The sequence below is a fragment of the Neopsephotus bourkii genome, unplaced genomic scaffold (assembly GCF_033783945.1).
Source record: "Neopsephotus bourkii isolate Nb327-2 ecotype Australia unplaced genomic scaffold, CSIRO-AGI_Nbou_v1 NB_1376, whole genome shotgun sequence".
Taxonomy (NCBI): Eukaryota; Metazoa; Chordata; class Aves; order Psittaciformes; family Psittacidae; genus Neopsephotus; species Neopsephotus bourkii.
Genome location: NW_026901855.1, coordinates 5097047 through 5113882, shown reverse-complemented (window position 1 = coordinate 5113882; position 16836 = coordinate 5097047). Strand labels below are relative to the sequence as shown.

At 34.1% G+C, this 16836-nt stretch overlaps 1 protein-coding gene across 18 annotated transcripts in view; it reads left to right on the top strand.

Annotated features, from left to right (window-relative positions):
- CEP128 (centrosomal protein 128) overlaps positions 1-16836 on the top strand; it is a 145454-nt gene that overhangs the window by 36460 nt on the left and 92158 nt on the right. For 16 of the 18 annotated variants that reach the window (XM_061367536.1, XM_061367525.1, XM_061367524.1 and 13 more), the window contains 7 exons: positions 435-595; positions 3989-4339; positions 7189-7839; positions 11869-12033; positions 13430-13606; positions 14521-14580; positions 15278-15470. In XM_061367536.1, the coding sequence (XP_061223520.1) occupies positions 435-595; positions 3989-4339; positions 7189-7839; positions 11869-12033; positions 13430-13606; positions 14521-14580; positions 15278-15470 (1758 nt within the window). The remainder of the gene's footprint in view (positions 1-434; positions 596-3988; positions 4340-7188; positions 7840-11868; positions 12034-13429; positions 13607-14520; positions 14581-15277; positions 15471-16836) is intronic. The other 2 variants (XM_061367527.1, XM_061367539.1) reach the window with 2 other exon arrangements.

Genomic DNA, 16836 nt, shown 5'->3' with positions numbered 1-16836 from the left:
TTACTTCCATCAAAAACTTCTATTGTAGGATTCAGACACAAAATTTACAAGTAGTGTGATTTCCAAAGCAGGAGGTATTACTCTGGTGGGATAAAATCTTGGCCGTGAAGTTTGTAGCCAAGTTTCATTTATACCATTGTTTCTTCCATCTGATTCTATTTTATTGGGTTTTGTTGGGGTATTTTGTTTTAATAAAAAAAGAAAAAAGGGGGGAAACCCCTATAAAATGACTGGTAAAGTGGAAATACTGTCTCATTCAGTAAAATGTTGTGATACAAGTATAGCCATTTTTCGCAGATATTTTGTTCAAAATCAAAAGTTGTAGAATAGTCTCAAGGAGACAAGAAGACTGCCAAAAGAGAAATAAAAAAAAAAAAATTACCACAAGTCACTGTTTCTACTGGGTTTACTGTTCTGATGTCACTCTTTTATAGTAGCTGAAAGTTATGAGAGAGAGAAGCAGGAAATGGAGAAACATATTTTGGATCTTAAAGCAAAGTTGAGTCATAATGCTGTAATGTCAGAAGTAGAAGAACTGAAGAGATGCATAGAGCGTAAGGACAAGGAGAAAGCACAGCTTGTAATGCACATACAGGTGAGTATTTTCTGTTTGGTTTTTGTTGTTGGGTTTTTTTTTCCTTCCTGTGGTTTTTTTTTTTTTTTTTTTCATAATTTCTCACATGTTTAAGGTAAGTGATATGCCATATTAGGGAATAACCTTTAAAATGTATTTTAACTGCCATGTTCTTCATGGGTTATTCTATAAATAACTTTGAAAATTGATTGGCATTTGTAGAGTTTTTTTCTCTCCAATCTCATAAATAAACCAAAAAAGGTATTTCCTATTGCCCATGAATTTATGGTTTGGATTGCTTCTCTTTCCCATGTACAAAGAAAAGGTGATTTGATTTTATCAGCAGTTACCATTAATAGTGGTTTCTAGAGTTACTTTTATAAGTTAGTATTTACTTCCTCATTTCCCATTCATAATGCTTCAGAACTAAGGTTTAACTTTCTGGGATACTTAACTTAAACAAACTGGGATACCTTATTCTATGAGCTAGTACAGTAAATTAAGGAAAATAGGTTATAACTCCTCTTTTTTAGCAATTAGAGGGAACATAATTATACTTTAATAAGTGTTAGTATTCTTATTTATGGTAAACACATACTTATTTAAAGTGATTCTCTGTGAAAAGAGTAACAGCAGTCTGACACTGGAATTTTAGAAGATTTATCTTGAACACAGAAGGAAATATAAGGAGGTAGTAACCTTATTTAATACAGTAGACTTCTGTGCTTCTTGTTTAGATTTGTCATTGGTAGTAAGATCCTTGAAAAGTAACTGTTTTCTACTGTCTTTCAGTACTGTAAAGAGAAGTGAGGATATTTTCTAAACTTTATGTGGGATTTCAGTAGTCAAGTATTTAACATTTGTTGTACTTGTATTGGGGCATTCAGTAAGCCAGGGAGGTCTGTATTTTGTGTTTATTTTTCTAATGAAGGTAATTCTATTTGAAATGGCATTGTATTACTTGTCAAATTCAAAAGTAGGACTTTTTTTTTTGGTCTTTTCATAGATTTACAGGAACATACTATGCAGTTTACATCTGCTCTTTTCACTTGTCAACTTCTGTGCCAATTTAAATTGAACTAATACAACAAATTATGTTTGGAAAAAACTGAAGTCTCAAAATAAATTCCTATGTGCTTTATGAAATTGGTTCATTGAACAGGTTTAAAAAGACCTATGGTGCTTCTATATAGGATAAGGCAAGCAGAAGTAATTTTCTGATGCCCACCGCATTTGTGTTTCTAGCTGGCCAGCGCAACTCCAGACTAATCTGAAACATGCTAGTTTTTTAGTTTTGTGGCACCTGAGGAATCCCAATTACTCTGTTGGCAGGAGATAATTGGATAAAACCTTTTCTTAAAACTTCTGCTTGTAGAACATACTTTCTTGAGGGTCAGAATGACATTCTGATACTTATTTCCTGCTCTCTGAAATACTGATGGAAGACTTCTCAGTTGGGGTTATTGCCATTGCTCCAAGTTTGAAATCTTTGACTTCCGTGATTATCTCAACAGAAAACACTTTGTACTTCTTATCTGCTTCCCACTGCCATTCTTCTACAGAGGAAGTAACAGGAAAATAGCTAGTGTGTTTTTGTTTTGATGAGACATCAAGGAATGCAAGGATGTGAATTTCTAAACTTAGGTACTAACAAAGCATTTTGTCAAGCCTGTTCTAACAGCTGCTCCTATCAGATAGTCTGTTTCCCAGTTGGAAGTGACCAGTCATGTTTGACTTAAGTATAATTTGTCTTTAGTTAGTGGGAAGTAACTTCTCTTGCCTCTGGTGTACATGTGATATTAGAAATCTCCTTTGATTTATTTAAATGTCATTGTTCAACATTTTGAGTTGTGAGGTATATTTAGTCCATGACAGTTGCTGTAAACGCACAATATGATGTAAAATGGAAAGGACGAAAAAGATTATAATCACATTCTTAAACTCATGTTTAGAAGTGAGTTCAATTTTAAATTATATTTTAAATTTAATAGAGAGAATTTTTATTTCAGTTGCTGTAGAACCTGGGGATGCTTCTGTAAGATTTTGCAAATGTATGCAGTTATCTGGAATGGAACTATGTAGATGTAGGGCTGTTAGGCGGACTGTTATGACCTGACTGTTAGGCTAAGAAATAAATAAAGTACACACATTGTGAGATGCAATGCTCTAGTGTTTCCATAAGCATTTTTAGACTCTTGTGAAATTGTTAGAATGAGAAGTAATTAGTAAATCAAATTAGGTCAAAGTAGTCTTACAATATTGTCCACTAGAATGTAACAGCAGACAGTTTACTAAAATACTTCAAATTTTGTGGTGGAAAGTTATTGATTTGCTTATTTAAGATTAGAATTCTTCAGTAATATAAGTCTTTCAGTCTTACGAAGATTGATAAAGATCTTATCCTCACTAAAATTAATTTTATGGCTTTTCATCCTCTAATGATGAAAATGTTAGCCAGTTTATTCATTGTATGAGTCAAGATATCTGAAGATCAATAATTAACACTTTTCTGCATGTAAAGATATATTCTTACAAAATAAGAGAAATTAATACCTTTGCAGACCCACCTAGTTGAAGAATAGATTCTTATTGCAGTGGGGTTTGGACTAGATGACCTTTGAAGGTTCCTTCCAACCCAAACTACTCTATGATTAATAAAAATAGTGAATGGTATGAAAACAGCATAAATAGGCCCAAAATACAGAATACTAATGTGAAGTTCTGTGTGATGATCTTAATAAAATTCAGTTTTGTGAGTGGAGCCTCAGTAACTTGTTTCTGAATATGCTCCTGCAGAAGGTATATGGAAAACATTTTTCCTGACTTGCTTGTGAGACTGTCCTGGGAAATATCAGATTTGAGACGGGCAGCACTTCTTCTTATTATTAAAATGTGTGGTTTTAATTTAATTCAATATTAAAAGACCAACTAATATTGGCTCTAGTATGCTTGCTACATTTTCAAATGTCTTTGTTCTAGAAATATCTTCCATCCTTGGTGAATGCTGTTCTTTCATTGCCAATTATCTGTTTCTTCTCATCTGTTTAAGTTCATCTCTTCACATCTTACTATTTTCTTTAGTCCATATTTATCTAATGTGTAATATGTGAGAATCCTTGTTCAATAATTCCTTCTCAAACTTAAAATACAAAAACTAACAAGAGCAAGCAGATGAGGAACAAATACGGAAGGTATAAATGGGATAGAGTAAACGTGTCTGTTGAAATTCTTGACCATTGCAGAGGGGGAGATTCTGTGGACTTACAGGGTTTTCCCTGGTAGTCAAGGGGATCTTTTATGCTGTTCCCATTTTAGATAGAAATGCTATTTAATGTTGCTGTATGTTGTTTGGTGAGGTTTCATACTGTGTATCTTTAGAGTTGGAATTTTCATATTCTACTATGATGATTCCAGGAGTTAACATCTGACCTGGAAAACAGGGAGAAGCAGCAGGAAAAAATTCTGGACCAGCTAAAGGAGATACAGAGTTGCTACAAGGCTTGTGAAGATGGCCGTAGACAAACTGAACTCCAGTCTGCTGAGTTAGCTCACCAGGTGGAAGAGAGTGCCAAAGAAGCAAAACGGTACTTCACTGAGTTCAAGCAAGCAGAGGCACTCAGGCTGGAGGCTGAGAAAAAAAGAGAAGATCTGAAAGTGAGAGCACAGGAAACTATCCGCCAATGGAAGTTGAAATATAAGAAACTGGATCATGAGATGGAAAAACAAAATGAAACCATCGACCAACTGATGGACAAGAACAGTCAGGTAAGATTGGCTGGGGGGTGAAGGGGGAGGGTTGTAGTTTCTTCTTTTTTTTCTGTTTTTTTTTTTTTTTTAGAAATGAAGATAAGGATTAGGTTATGCAAACTGTGATTTAAACCCCTTTCCACCTTAAGTCCTGCACCAAATTTTGTGGTGAGCTACAAAACGGCTAATAGGTGGCAGTATTTTTTAGATGTTAGGGAGTTCCGCATTTGCTTCTTTATCCAGTATGTATTCTAATCTCTCCACTTAATCAAAGCTTTCTTCTTGCAAAGAAAAAAAGTTTCTCTGTGAATGTTGCTTTTACTTTATCTTTTCATTTAACACTTAAGGTAACAGGTTGCTTTTAGTTAATTTTAAAGGAAATAATGTCATGTTATTTAAAGAAAAATCACATTAAGTAATAACTCATGTTCAAGTTATGCATTGTCTCATGTAGTGAACAGTAGTCACATCTTGGAAAGTAGGTGTTTACTTTCACCATGTATATGTCAGGTTACTAGCAGACTGTAAAGCTGTGTGCTACTAGTGTATTATTAATTTTCTGTATTTGGAGCCCAATGGGTTTGATACTGAATTGAAATTAATAAACTCTACCAGATCTAAGCAGTGATTCCTGGGCCTGCTATTTCTCTCCTGAACTGCCTATCATATTCCTTATTTTTTATTATTATTATTTGCTCTATCCATGCTCCAACAATTGATTCCATGGTAAACATGTATTGATTAGCCCTAGCAGTTGTCTGAGGAAGTAAGGCTTGCAAACATTTCAGAAGTTAGTCATCTCTTACCTAGGCAAATGGAGGTGTTGAGGAAAGGAAGAAAACCTGAATCATTTAGAAATCATATGTGTGTCTCAGAGAAATAAAAAGCGAAAAGTAGAGGAAAGTTGTAAATAACAAGCAGGATGAGCCCCAAAAGTTTCTGAAGTCATTCTTCATGTAAATCCATGGACAGGTCTTTATAATGGCAATTAACAGAGCTGTCCACATTGAAATTTTCTTTGTCACGTAAGCCTCTTTGACGTGGATTTTACCTCTTTTTATGTGACAAAGGCGTAAAAATGCCAAATGCAGTCACTTTAGTTTAAGCTTCATTTAAGAAATGCTGTCAGTATTTGTTCTTATTTTTAAAGTTATCAAGCATCCTGCCAACAAGTTTGAGGTAAGCATCACTCCTGAAGAAAATCTCTCTCTTGGCGGATATGTTGCATCAAATAAATGTGTGTCATTGTGGAAGAGAAAAAAATATAAACAGTATTTCATGTTCTCAATACAAAGTTGTAGACAGTCTCCATATGAGGATATAATCAATCTAAATGCATCATTCGTGATAAGCGTCAGGGAACTAGATGAACATAATTTAACCAGCTTTGAAATATGCAGACAATTAACATCTGAGACAAAAATTTATAAAGGAGAAATGGCAGTCTGTTGTCTTTGCTTTCTGTTATAAGGCTTTAAAGGGTTAATAGTACATTTTCAAAATTGGATTACAGTCATAACTTGCAATTTTGAGATGTTCTAAATTGTTGCAGACAATGAGTGGGCTATAGAGGTAGTGGGGTAATTTGGCTGAAGTCTTGCTTACGTGGTTATCCTTGATATTGGTTGACAGTGGAATCTCTACGATCTTGTGTCTTTGGAATGTATTTTTTTCCAAATATGTTATGTAGAAAACATGCTTACAATCGAAGTCAAACACTGAGGGGTTGTTGTTTTTTTTTCCTTCAGGAAAAAAGGCACAATGGTCATTACGTCATAACCTTGATTTATTATTTTTGTATTTTGTTTTCCATTGCTTATTCTTGATGTAATTATAAATGGGTTTATTATTTTTTTTTAACCTGCAAGCTGTTAATTTCCTTTTTTCTGAATTATTTCAAGTAATCTTGCTATAAGAAATATGTATGGTTTGTGGAATTAGTGGAAATAATAAAATTCAGTATAGAATTTATTTAAACTGGTTCAAAGAATCCAGCAGTTTGTGATATATATCAGGTAATCCAGTGTTGTGCATTTTATAATTTTTCCTGTAGTAGAAGTTGTGTGTGACTTATGGTAGCGGTACCGTAAATTCCTTCTTATTTTAAACAGTGTTAAAAAAAATTAAATATAACTTGAGATAAGTAAGAATCCAGAATGATGTTTAGTAACACACATGTATTTGCAGTCCAATTTTTCCCTATAGTTTAGCACATTTTCTAGAATGTTTTTTAAGCTTGAAATACATCAGTGCTGGGGAAGAAAACTGCAGCCCTTACGTCCCTTAGGAAAACAGTGGAATTTTTTATTAAATGTGGCTGATTTTTTAAGATGAAGTCTTCATTTCTTGGCTTTGATGCATGAGCGAACCAGGCTTTTAGCTGCTGTTCATTCATCTACTGTGTGCAGGTTTAAAAAAAAAAAAAGTTAATATACTTCATATGTAATAGTTTAGAAAAATAAACAGAACAAGTCAGCCTATGAAATGGACCTATAGGCAAGGTCTGTGTGACCATTAGTCATCCTGTATTCTGCTGCATTACTGTATTGCCTCATTTCCTCCACATCTTGCTATTTGGAGGGGCCAGCAAAGAAACACATCTGAGTTTGCAAAGAGGGTAGGATTATCCAAAACTGTCTCTGCTTGGGAGGCTAAATTGTGTAAGGACAAGTATATGTTTGAGGTCATAAATGTTCTGTCTAAAGAAACACTGAATACATTTGAACTGAATTCAAAACAAGCAAAATTTCTGTGTTTTTACAGAATAAAGTGTGCTAATTGTTCATTAGACATTAGCATGTCTAAGAACATCCAGTAATTTTCTTTCATTAGCTTAGGTTGCACTGGATTTTTTTCTTGTTTCCTAGGCCCTCAAAGAAAAGGATGACCTCAGAAGTCAACTTATATCTGCTATACACCAAATAGAAAACCTTCAGAAAGAGCTGAATGATGTGCTTACAAAGAGAGCCCACCAGGAAGAACTCCTCCACTGCAAAGAGGCAGAACTGAATGAAATGAAGTCTCACCAGGTATCTCTTGAAGAAGAGATGAAAGAGGTTCAAGGTACTGTAAATAAACTGGAGAATGAGTTGAAACAGCAAGTCTTACTACAAAATCAAATACAAGCTGAAAAGGAACACTTGGAGAGAGAGCTTGCAACTAGTAACTTGATCCGTAAAAAAGACCAAGAAAGGCTCTTAGAAGTGCAAGCAGATGTAACAAACCTAAGCTCCGTACGTGTGGAACTAACAAATAGAATAGCAGAAGAGGAGAAAGTCAGAAAGGAATTACATAAGAGCCTCTCAGATCTCCAGAAACAGCAGGAATCTAAGCATGAAGAGGTGACTTCAGCTAACAGGCAGCTGAAGATGGAAAGAGAAATTCACCAACAGGAGTTGGCAGATCTTCAGTCAGAATTACAAAATGCTAAAATCAAACATGAACGAAACATTCAAGAGCTCATGAAACTCCTTAAACAAGAAAAGGGTGACGCAGAGGCTCAGATTAGAATGCTAAAGGTACCTTATTCTGAAAAGTTCCAAAGTCAGTCTTCCCCTCTCCCCAGGTCATTATAAAGGTTTAAAGTTCAGGGTAAAAAAAATTAACAGTAACAGTTTTAGGTGAAGAGCTTTTCTTATTTCAGAAGTAGTGAAATAGGTATATTTGTGATCAGAACAGGAGGAGATATATGAGGCTGCAGTGTTTTAAAATTATTTGATCGTTTGTTTAGTTCTTACTTTTACAATTGTCATGGCTGTATTAAAGAACTTGCATATTTCAGGAATGATACATTTTTGTAAACCTTTAAAATGACTTTTTCTGCATCATGCAGTTTGTCTGGAAACACTTTCAAAATGCCAACTGATAATGTGTAACACTTTTAAAGATTAATTTTGAAAGTTCTGTTTCAAGGAGTTTTTAGAATTTCTCATTACTATTTCTCAGAAAAGTGACTTTGTTCAAATAGTAAATGATGAAATATAGCATTTTATTTAGGAATACACAAGTTAATGGCTTTAATTTACATCAGCTGCTCCTTATTCAAGGCTGTTGCATTGAAAAGAAATAGAGAGTTTTAGTGGCTTTAACTGATAGAATACAATCAAAAAGTTAGGTCAAAGTGGTCTAAAATACACAATTAACTGTCAACAGTTGAATGCACTATACATTGCACTTCTATTGAAGCAATTTTATTACATGGTTAAATATATATGCAAGATTATTACTAGGACGTACAAAATACTAATTTGTATATTTATATTAATGGAGGCAGCAGTTTTCTAGATAAGTTGTAAATTACTGACATATTTTGAGTGTGCTTTTGAAGCACTATAAATACACTTTCCACCTTGGTCCCATCAAATTAAAAATTTGCTCATGTCAAAATTCTACCAATTTAACCGTAAAACTATAAAATCCTTAATCAAAGCTTAAGTGATTTATGATTTACTTCATTGTAAGTAATTTAAACATGTTTATTTCCCTTCTCACAAATATGTGGCTAGTTAAAAATGCATATTTTCCTCTTTTTTGCAGTTAGGAGTTGATATTACTTAGAAAAGTTTGGTTAATTATTTAGTATATCATTTATGATAATAACTGACAATAATTCTTAAGACCTTGCTAACATAGAATGTATCTAATGAAGACAGCAATAAAAATCTGGAAGGTTGTTAGCGGAAGGATCATTAAAATCGAAATATTTTGACAGCAGTGCTTAACACTGGGAACGTAATTTGTAGCATGTACTGTTATTTCAGTGATCTCTCAAAATATGTGTTTTTTCTTTGACAATAGCATAGAAATTAAAACTACATTTAATGTCAAGGGGAGAGAAGGAAAGTATTCTGGCTGGTAGTAATCAAATAGTGAGTTGATCATACTGTATCTTCCTTTTCTACTGAAACCTTTTCTTACCACCAGTCTTGTGATAAGGTCCTTGATATTGGTACTGATTGTTGTATCTGAACAGAATATTAAAAAAAATAACTGCTTTCTTTTATTTCCAGTGCCTTGAATTCCCAGAATCCTTAATCTACACGCAGTTTCTTTACAGCACTGTGTCTCTGAAACACAGAACAGAGGGCTTGAGGGAGATGGATTTTGTGAGATAATAGGGTGGGCTGCCTTTTTTTTAGGAGTACACAGAATGATAATGACAATACTGTCTTGATTCAGAGACTATATGTGCAGTAAAAAATAATCATATCCATCTGTAGGAAGACCTGATGAAAACATGTCACCATGCAGGTGATTTGGTTACTTTTTGTCTGAAGTCATCACTACATCGCAATTGGGTTTTCACTTTTGTGGACATAGTTTTTCTTCCAAATTATAGTAAAACTTAGCATGCCTTTTATTTAATTGTATTCAAATGTTGTGGTTTTAGGGTGGAGTTTAGGGAAATCCAACAGAACAGGTTTTTGTTGGTGTGGGTGTGTTTTTTTATTTTTTTTTTTAATCAATTCTCATTTTCTGTTACTCTTGCAGTAGTAATCTTGACCTTATTTATGTCTCAGCCTTGTCCAACCTCTGTAACTGCTTTTGGGAAAGAATATACGTAACCCTGTCCAGAGGTTATTAATGTTAAAGTTGAAAAAATAAAGGTCAGTTGGGAGAGACTTGGAGAGTGAAGGAAAATGTAGAACAAGACCCAAAGCTTTAAACTTAACTAGAGGAGGAATTTTGAGTTACTTTCAGGAAATCAAGGGTGCAGAGACCTGTGTTTACAGGACCAACTGATGCCTAGGTTGTAAAAAGAAGTGACTTGATCCTCATTGTTCTTCCCTCTCTTACCTCCCCTGCATGATACTTTCTGCTTCTTGTCTGGCTTTCTGTAGTGCTGCACTGGATTGAAAAATTACCAGGTAGTTAAGGGTTTTTTGAGGTAGTAGGGGAGGTACCATAAGAATGTTGTATGTTGCAGTAGAACTGGAAAAGAGCATACAATTTTGTATAATGTGTCAGTCTTGAGAAGGATTTTACTGTCTCAGTACTGAGATTCTAATGCTTAAGCTTTTAATTCTGTTTCTGCTAGAATATTCTAATGGATTCCCAACCAATGTCTTTATGATTTTTTTTTTCTTTATTATTTGAAATGTTAGATAAAGTAGGCATAGGAAATTAAGTGGTTTGCTTAGTGTTCCCCAATCAGCTATGTGTTTAGAAGCTCTGAATTTGTCCCTTATTTTTACTATGTATCCTCATTTGCTTTAAAAACATCCTTGTTCTCTTAGAATAATGAAATACAATATGTCCTTGTGCCTAATAGCACTTTCAAATATTAATCTTGAATGTAAGATTATGTAGAGGTATGTATCTCTCTCTATATAAAATTGTGTATGCGTACGTATTCTTTTCTTCTCTACATATACCAGGTGGGTATAGTTATTTTTTCCTGAAGATTATCAAATGCGGAATATGTGTTCAATAAAGATTAATTAAATTATCAATTAAATTGTGATCAAATAAATTATGGATCTGCTTGTCCATATCAGAACTTAATAAAAATTATCTTTCTTTATTGTGTCTCAGAGGTAATATAAGTGAGGAATTTGTTATTTTGGATTGTCTCCATCTGCATAGACATTATAATACAATTAGCTTTAGTAGGAACTGAAAAGTCGATTTTATAAGCATATTAATAGAAAATGTTTTAGGCATTGCAGGCTTATCTTTGTGTTCATAAGTCTTTGTGGACTTAGGACACAAAAGTTCTTTCTCAGAACTGTCCTTCAGAGAAGTTTTTGTACTCTGTTGGCTCTGGTGTCTAAATTGACTCATAACTTCTCTCCTTGCCCTTCTTCCCCATAAAAGTTATATTTATAGTGTAATTGGCAGAACAGAATTTCTGCTTTTCCTGAGGAAGGGTTTTACTCTGCAGGCAATTTTTTGTGTGTACCTGTATCCCACAGTTCATCAAATATGAAGCTGCTTTTGAGTAGTATGTCTGTAATTTACTTTTTTTTGTTGTTTTTGTTTTTGTTTTTTTCATTTTCTAGATATTCTAGGGAATTCCTCAAATCTGTCAATTTTACTCAATTATCTTTTCCACTGGAAATCAATATACTTGATTCACTCACCTAGTTAGAAATTTCAAGGCCCTTAAATGTTGTTCTTCATTTTTCTCTGCAATGTTTCCATGAATAGCATGAAACCCAGTTCTAGAAATAAAAATACCAAGTCTTTGCAGATATAAATTTAAATGGTAGACCTAGACTTTATGATTCCAAATTATTTCAGTAATGGAAAAATTGCATAAATATTAGGCTTCTTAAGGTGATGTAAGCTGATGAGTGTAGCAGAGTTGAAATGCAGAATCTGAGACTTCTGTTTACTGCTTTTAAAACACTGTATGGTTCTACAACTGTGATGTGTGTTTTCTATATTCAGATGAGTGATTGCACTTAATATAACTTAAAGGTAAAAAAATTAAATAGAAATATATTTCCATAATATTTTTTTCCATGGATTTGAAGCCATGGTCTGAGAGTGTTTTAAAATAACCCATATGGTGACTTTGTAATCTCTTTTCCCATTGCCATCAGATGGAGCTTTTAGAAGAGAAGAACATAGTGAAAGCTCAGTGTCAGCAACTAGAGAAGATAAAATTTGAGTGTGATAAATTGACAGAAGAATTAACACAAAATGAAGAAGAAAATATAAAGCTCAGGCGGAAATGTGAATTTATAAAACAAGAACTGGAGAAAAAGGTAAACTTACCTAGTTTTAACCATTATACATATAATTATCTAAAACAAATGATGAATTATAGAAAGAGACAGTAAACTTAAAATAAAAAAATTAAATGTGCATAGTAAAGAATATATAATCATAATGTAGTGCACAATTTCTGTATAAGTCAAATAGGGCAGAAGTGCTTTAAATGAGTCATGAATTATATCCCTCCAAAGATTTGCTAATACTGTTTTGGCATAGAAATAGAAATCCTGTTACCTGCTGTATTTCTAATATAGGTAACTATAGTTTGTCATCCATTGCACTTCTACCAGTTTGATGCTGGTGCCGGCAGGAGAGTGTTGGAGCAGGCTGCCCAGGGCAATGGTTGAGTCACCATCCCTGGAGGTATTTAAAGGATGTGTAAGTGGTGCTTAGGGACATAGTTTAGTGGTAGACTTGGCAATGTTACGTTAACGACTGGACTCGGTGATCGTAAAGGTCTTTTTTAACCTGAATGATTCTATGATTCCGTATAGTTCCCCTTCCCAGAATTTGTATGTTAGAAATTACTTAGCTCCACAGTTGAGTCTAATGAGAACAGTGTATGAAGATTTCCAATAAATAAAATTTAAACTGTTGCACCTTGTTGTTGCAGAGGTCTATAATTAATAAATTTTTGAAATCATTATTCTTGCTTTTCTCACTGTTCTCAGCACACTTGAACATACTGAAATGTACCCGCTAAAGTGTTTAGCTTATGCTGCATTACATTCTCCTGATCTCAGCAGCAGACAGGTCTGAAGAAACTTCATTTCTCACAAGACAGTTTTGTCATACTAATGACAATGCATAATTCAATATACAGTTTAACAAAACTGCTTTTGGGTTCAGTTTTACTTGGTGCTTCAATTGTAGGTATAAAGGAGGAGAATATGAATTTTTAAAAGAGATGCAACATACTTAATAATCTTTCTGACACTGGATGATAACATAAAATGCTTTCCACAGTGCCAGTCACTGTCTGATGTGATATTCTTATGCAGGTGTCCTTCAGAGATCTCTTTGATGACAGAGATTAAATGCCTGTAACTGGTTGAGGGCAAAAGATAATAAGGGGAGTATTTGTCTTAGACTGCCTATCCTAGTGTGAAAAATAGATTTATAATAGAATGCCTGGTTTTGACTCTGAAAATAGGCTGTGATTGTTTGGTTTGCATATGGTAGCAGCTTCTTCATAACTGATTTGAGGGAGAATAAGGAGGATCAAGAGAGGAACTTACGAGCACTATTAGAAGGTATTATTTTCCATGGTCAGGAACTGAACTTGGTGAATGAGTGAGTTTAGTGTTATTATCACATTTTGCTAATGATGTGTTATAATATAAATGGAATAATTTATCTTTATTTTGTTTTCCTCTTTCATTTCAGAATAAACAGATCAGCAATGAAGAAGATCATTTGAGGAGGATGGATGAAGCTAGACTGCAGTTTAAGGATCAGCTGCGTCACTTAGAAATGGAACAGGAATCTATTCTCACCATGATAGGAAGTGAAATTGATGTTGCTTGTGAAATTTTTTCTCGGGACTCCATGGAGAAATTAAAAGTAATTCTAAATATTCTGCAGGTTTTGTTATTTCCTTATTGAATGTTTGTAGCTGAGTTTGTGTGCGTTGTTGTCACCTATCACTTCACTGGTGAATGCAGAATGCAGAAGGACCTATCACATTTTCTTCTTGTATGAAGTATTAATGAAGCATTCCAACACAAACTTATCTTCTTTTTATCCACATAGGGAAGATCCAGTTTTCTTTTTATGCCCATCAAATATTGAAAACAAGTGATTTGTCTTTTTCATGAAAGCACTAAGAACATCATCATGAAGCATAACTAAAGATTTGGGGGATTTTTCTTTTTTACTATTGATAAGACATTTATGTGGCACATAGCATTTCTATAGCTATACTGATAACAGTAGATGACTGACAACAATTGCTTCTGCTACTTCTGGTTTATGTGCAGCCATTGTTCTGCAGAATGCAGGAAAAAACAGTTGAATGACTTTGCAGTTGGCCTTAAGATATAGTAATTTTTAAGTAGAGTCTGATTATATTACTTGGAAATATTATTATATTCTCAAAAAAGGACATAAAGTTTCAAACTGAGAATATATACCTTGATTCAGAGATATGTGCTGGGGATGTTTGAAATGCATCATTGCATCAGTGATTCTTAGAAGAAATCTATGCAGATTCTGAATACAACTTACTATTGTTGCAATTTAGTGAAGCTGCACTATTAAAGAAAATTTGTATCAGCAAGTTTCCATAATTTGTTTCTAAATGTGACTAATTTATGGCTAAATAATTATATTAATCCATTTACAGGTATCATTTCCAATCTGGATTTTTAGCAAAGAATATTTTTTGATGCATTTCCAATAGTGGAAAAGACTTTTTGTCTTTTCTGTGTCCAATTCCCATTTTTATTCCTGTTTCTTTCTCCCCTGCGATTCCATAGGCAGTATCACTTACACCAACAGTTCTGAATGATCCTCATCGCTGGTTAGCAGAAACAAAGGTAATAGTCAATCTCCTGAAATTTTACTGAAATTTACCATATTGACCATGACATATCTTATCTGAGCTCTATTTTCGTTTTCCTTTGCATGAACCTTAGATACTAACTTTTACTGACCAAAAAGAATTAATGTACCTTTTTTTTTAAAAAGAAAAATCAATAAATGCTTTAAATTCTATCAACATACAATAGGAAGAGAAAGATATTTGGAAAGGAAGGAGTATCTCTTAATGTTTAGGTATACACTAATTCAGTGCGAATTTCCAGGCATACACAAGCAAATTCATGCTCCTGATAAAAAGAAAAAACCCAAAACCAAACAAAAAAAAAACAAACAAAGAAAAAACAAAAAAACCCCTCAAAGTCCTCCCCCCTCACACCCCCAAATATCCCCCAAACAACTAAAGCCCAATCCCAACCAGCCAAACGAAAAAAAAAAGAAAACCACCAAGATCTATGTATTGCTTCTTCACATCATACAATTATCAGCCAAAATATATCTCTTTTGAGACTCTTTGAAGGTCAATATATGTCCTCTTAATCTTATCTGAATGAACATTTTATTGTTACTATTTAGTAATGAGTACAAATAAGTAGACTCCAAAGATAGCTTGACCAGTTAACTTTTGTCTTATTTTCATTAGAATTCTTTACTTTTTACTATCCTTTTTTTGTTTGTTTGTTTGTTTTAATGTAGACTAAGCTTCAGTGGCTGTGCGAGGAGGTAAAGGAGAGAGAAAGTAAGGAAAAAAAGCTGCGATGCTACTTACGACAGAGCCGAGAACAGCTCAAGCGCTTTACACAGGTGAAGGAGGCTGAACATCAGTCTCTTTTTAAACAGATACAAAAGCAAGAAAAACTTTTGGAAGAAGTTCACAGAGAAAAAAAAGGTATGTTGCTGGTTCCATTTTTGGTGAGAAAAGGGAGAAAGAATTTTATGATTCTACTAATTATAATACCTGTGTGGCACATTCAGATGTATTTTATCAACTACTTATTGCAAATTCTAATTTTGTAATTAGAGTTTTGTAATTAGAAAACCAAGTTAGGTGTTTTGTTTTCCCTTGCTGACAGAAAGTGCGAATGTAATAAACTGTGTTTGAATACAGTCCAGTTGCTGAATAACACGAGTTTGCAACATGGGCAGTAGATACAGAAGTTATTTTTCAACTGTGCCATCTGTGGCATTCCATAACCCAGGCAAAGAGGAGTTACTCAGGAGTCAGGCAGCATTGCTAATGCTGCTTTTATCTGCCAAAAAGAAAGAACCAAAAGCACTGTCAAATCCTGCACAGTTACTCCCTTTTGCTTAAATTGCATGTATAAAGAACTGTGGTGAATTTTCTTCTCATCCCCTCTATATTGCAAAATGAAGTAAGACAGGCTTTGATTCTAATTAAAATGAATGACATTATATAGAATACCACAAAAAACATAGTTTTCTAGTTCTCTATGCTTATCATGAAGGGGAAATACTAATTGGGTTTTACTGATCAGTGTTAAATGTTCTGAGAGAGGTGGACCTCACTGTCCCCAGCCAAAAGCCATTTATTAGTCTCGGATCAGGAAAGTGTAGTTTAATATTTTATATCCTATGAGGACAGGATGAGAGAGTTGGGCTTGTTCAGTCTGCAGAAGAGAAGGCTCAGGAGAGGTGTTATTGCAGGCTTTTAATACTTAAAGGGGGCTTATAAGAAAAATGGGGACAGCCTTTTAGTAGGCCCTGTACTGATAGGGAAAAGGGTCATGGCTTTAAACTAAAAGGGGGTTGATACAGACTGGATATAAGGAAGGCTGTTTTTACAATGAGAATGGTAATACGCTGGGACAGGTTGCCCAGAGAGGTGGTAGATGCCCAAACCCTGGGAACATCAAAGGTGAGATTGGATGGGGCTCTGAGCAACTCTACCTAGTTGAAGATGCCCCTGCTCATTGCTAGGGTTGGACCAGATGACCTTCAGAGGTCCCTTTTCAACCTAACCCATTCTATGATTCGGTGATACTCCCATAATATTAGTAATCAGTGATAATTTTCTGTCCCTAGATACAATTTTCTAAAAGTGTAACGATAGAATAAAAAGCATAATATAGGCAGTGATGAAAATTCTTTAACCAAAGGAACTGAAACCAGAATTTTTTATATAAAAAGAGGGAAGGAAATGTCATATGAGGCTTAAGCCTTTGTACTCTCTCAAGACCTGCAGTGACTGTTTTGAGAATATTACTTGTCCAGTGCATGCATGCATGTGTACACTT